Raw genomic sequence first — 2,170 nt, 5'->3', positions numbered from 1 at the left:
TGCCCCCAGGCACCCCGGGGAGTCCCAGCCCAGCCCCAAACGCCCGAGAGGCGTGAGCTAGCGCCCTGCTGAGCCATCCCCTCCAGTCTCGGAGGAGTCTGACTAATCGCTGGAGTGAAACCGGGGAGTGGCCGCGGCCGGTGGAGCTCCTGAAAGGAGGACGGGGCGCCGCACCCCCCACCCCGAGGCGGGGCGGCTGTGGCAGAAGAAGGCGGCCCCGGTGGGCTGTGAGCTCCCCAGGGGCCTGCCCTGGCCCTCAGCCCCAAAGGCGGCCCCTCACAGCTCGCTGGGCACACGGGGAGCTATCACCCTGCTCACAGACAGAAACGGGCTCTGAGGGGCCAGGGAGGGACCCCCAGGCCAGCCTCCTGCCCAGGCTTACCAAGTGGGAGGGCAGGGCTCGGCGGGTGCGGGGTGCTGGCAGGCGCCGGGGCCTCACCACCACGTACTGCTCCACATGGGGCAGGGTGGCCCTGGGGGCGACCTCTGCAGGAGAGGGGGGTCAGCAGGCTCACAGGGCACCCTCCCGCCCTGGGGGTCCCTTCCCAGCCTGCTGGGCGCTGGCATCTCCTCTTGGGGAATCGCCCGGCAGCGTGGGGACTGCAGACTCTGAGGCCTGGCTGCCCAGCCCGAGTGGGGTTCTGCGTGAAAGAGGCCGCAGGACCCCCACCCTGGGTGGAGTCGGGCAGACTTGCACCTGGCAGTGCCCGGAGACCCCACCCAGCGCCTGCCCTTCCAGGAGTCCACCAGGCTGCCTCCCAGACCCTGGGGTGACCCGGATGCCCCTCCCCCTCAGAATGAGGACACACACAGGCCCTGGGTGGGGGGAGGGGTGGGGTGGGGCACGGGGTGGGGGGCAGGTCTGCCCGTCCAGCGCTTACAGATGACATTTTTCATCCCAACTAATCACGTGACTGCATCTAACGGGGAACTAGCAGCCCTCTTCCGCAGGGTTCACCCAGCCCAGATCTAGAAGCTGCCCCGTATCCAACAAGAGACAGCAGGGACCCAGCCCAGGCCCAGAGGTGGAGACCTACTCCCCAGGTGACTCTTTTCTCCTTCTTTCAAGGTGTTAATGGTTGTGTCTCCGTAACGGCTATCTGGCAAACCTCCCGGAGTGAAGGCCGTGCAGAGGGCCTGCCCCGTAAGCGCCCTCCCCCGCAACCCCAGGAGGCTCTCAGGAGCTAGGGTGGGGGCCAAGGCCAGCAGCACAGCCAGTCCCCCCAGAGGAGAGGCAGGTCCCCATGTGGCAAAACAACCCCCTGGGGTGCCCCCAACCCCTCGGCTCCAGGCCACCGCTCCTCGGTCCTCCCCTCCCTGCCGGCTGGGGGGGTCCCCGTGGAGGTGGGCAGTCCCCCCGAAGCCCCGGAATGGAGCCGAAGCAGCCAGGTCCTCCACCCTGTTCTGTCCCAGCCGGTCCCCACCTCCAGCGCAGGAAACGCCCAGGTGGCCGTTTCCCCACACACTTCCCTTTTGAAGGTTCCGTGTGTGCACCGCCCAGGGCCTCCCCGCCGACTGGCCACCTGTGCGCCACCGAATCCCAGAGACCAGCCCAGAGCCCCGCGCAGGGAGCAGGGGGCCAGGCGACTGGACCAGCCAGAGCCAGACGCCCAGCACTCACTCACCCTGTAGCCACAGTGCAGCAAGCAGCAGAAGCCCGAGGCCGTGCATAGCGGGCGGTGCGGGCAGGGTCCAGATCTGAACCCACGGTTCCGGGGGCCGGGGAGAAGGTGCTCCGTGCTCAGGCTGGCTCTGGTCCTTCCCTCGCCTCTGAGGCTCGTGCCCTCGCGCCCCGCCCTGCCCCAGCGACCAGCCCCCTGCCCGCGGCCAATCAGCCCCTCGGGGCCAGGAGGGGATGGGCTTGGGCACCTGAGGGCGCGGTCCCGCCCCCACCCCGCCTCCCCGGTCTCCTTCTGGTCCCCTGGGGCTCCTGGACAGTGTCCCGTATCCAGTGTTCAGCACACAGTTTTGTCAACGTGGACTGAATTAAGCAGGGCAGGTGGACAGACTAACCTGGGCCACTCCTGCAATTGCATTCCCCATGCAGGTGAGGAAACAGGCTGGGGCTGCGAGGGGCGGGGGGGGGCGCCGGGGGGTGGGGTGGGAGTGGAGGCCCTGCTGAGTGTGAGGCGTGTGCAAGCTCCAGCAGCCCTGCTCCCAGGCTCCTGAG

The 2,170-nt window shown here is 68.8% G+C and overlaps 1 protein-coding gene across 1 annotated transcript in view; it reads right to left on the bottom strand.

Moving 5' to 3' along the window:
• ADAM8 (ADAM metallopeptidase domain 8) overlaps window positions 1-1,671 on the bottom strand; it is a 16,368-nt gene extending 14,697 nt beyond the window's left edge. The window contains exons 1-2 of the mRNA XM_007452010.1: window positions 1,626-1,671; window positions 383-486 (exon numbers count right to left, since the gene is read on the bottom strand). Coding sequence (XP_007452072.1) covers window positions 383-486; window positions 1,626-1,671 — 150 coding nt within the window. The remainder of the gene's footprint in view (window positions 1-382; window positions 487-1,625) is intronic.
• Window positions 1,672-2,170: the final 499 nt, after the last annotated feature.

Source organism: Lipotes vexillifer, unplaced genomic scaffold (assembly GCF_000442215.2).
Source record: "Lipotes vexillifer unplaced genomic scaffold, Lipotes_vexillifer_v1.1 scaffold1117, whole genome shotgun sequence".
In the NCBI taxonomy this organism is placed as follows: domain Eukaryota; kingdom Metazoa; phylum Chordata; class Mammalia; order Artiodactyla; family Lipotidae; genus Lipotes; species Lipotes vexillifer.
Note: the sequence above shows the minus strand (reverse complement) of the source record. Positions and strands in the feature narration are given on the sequence as shown.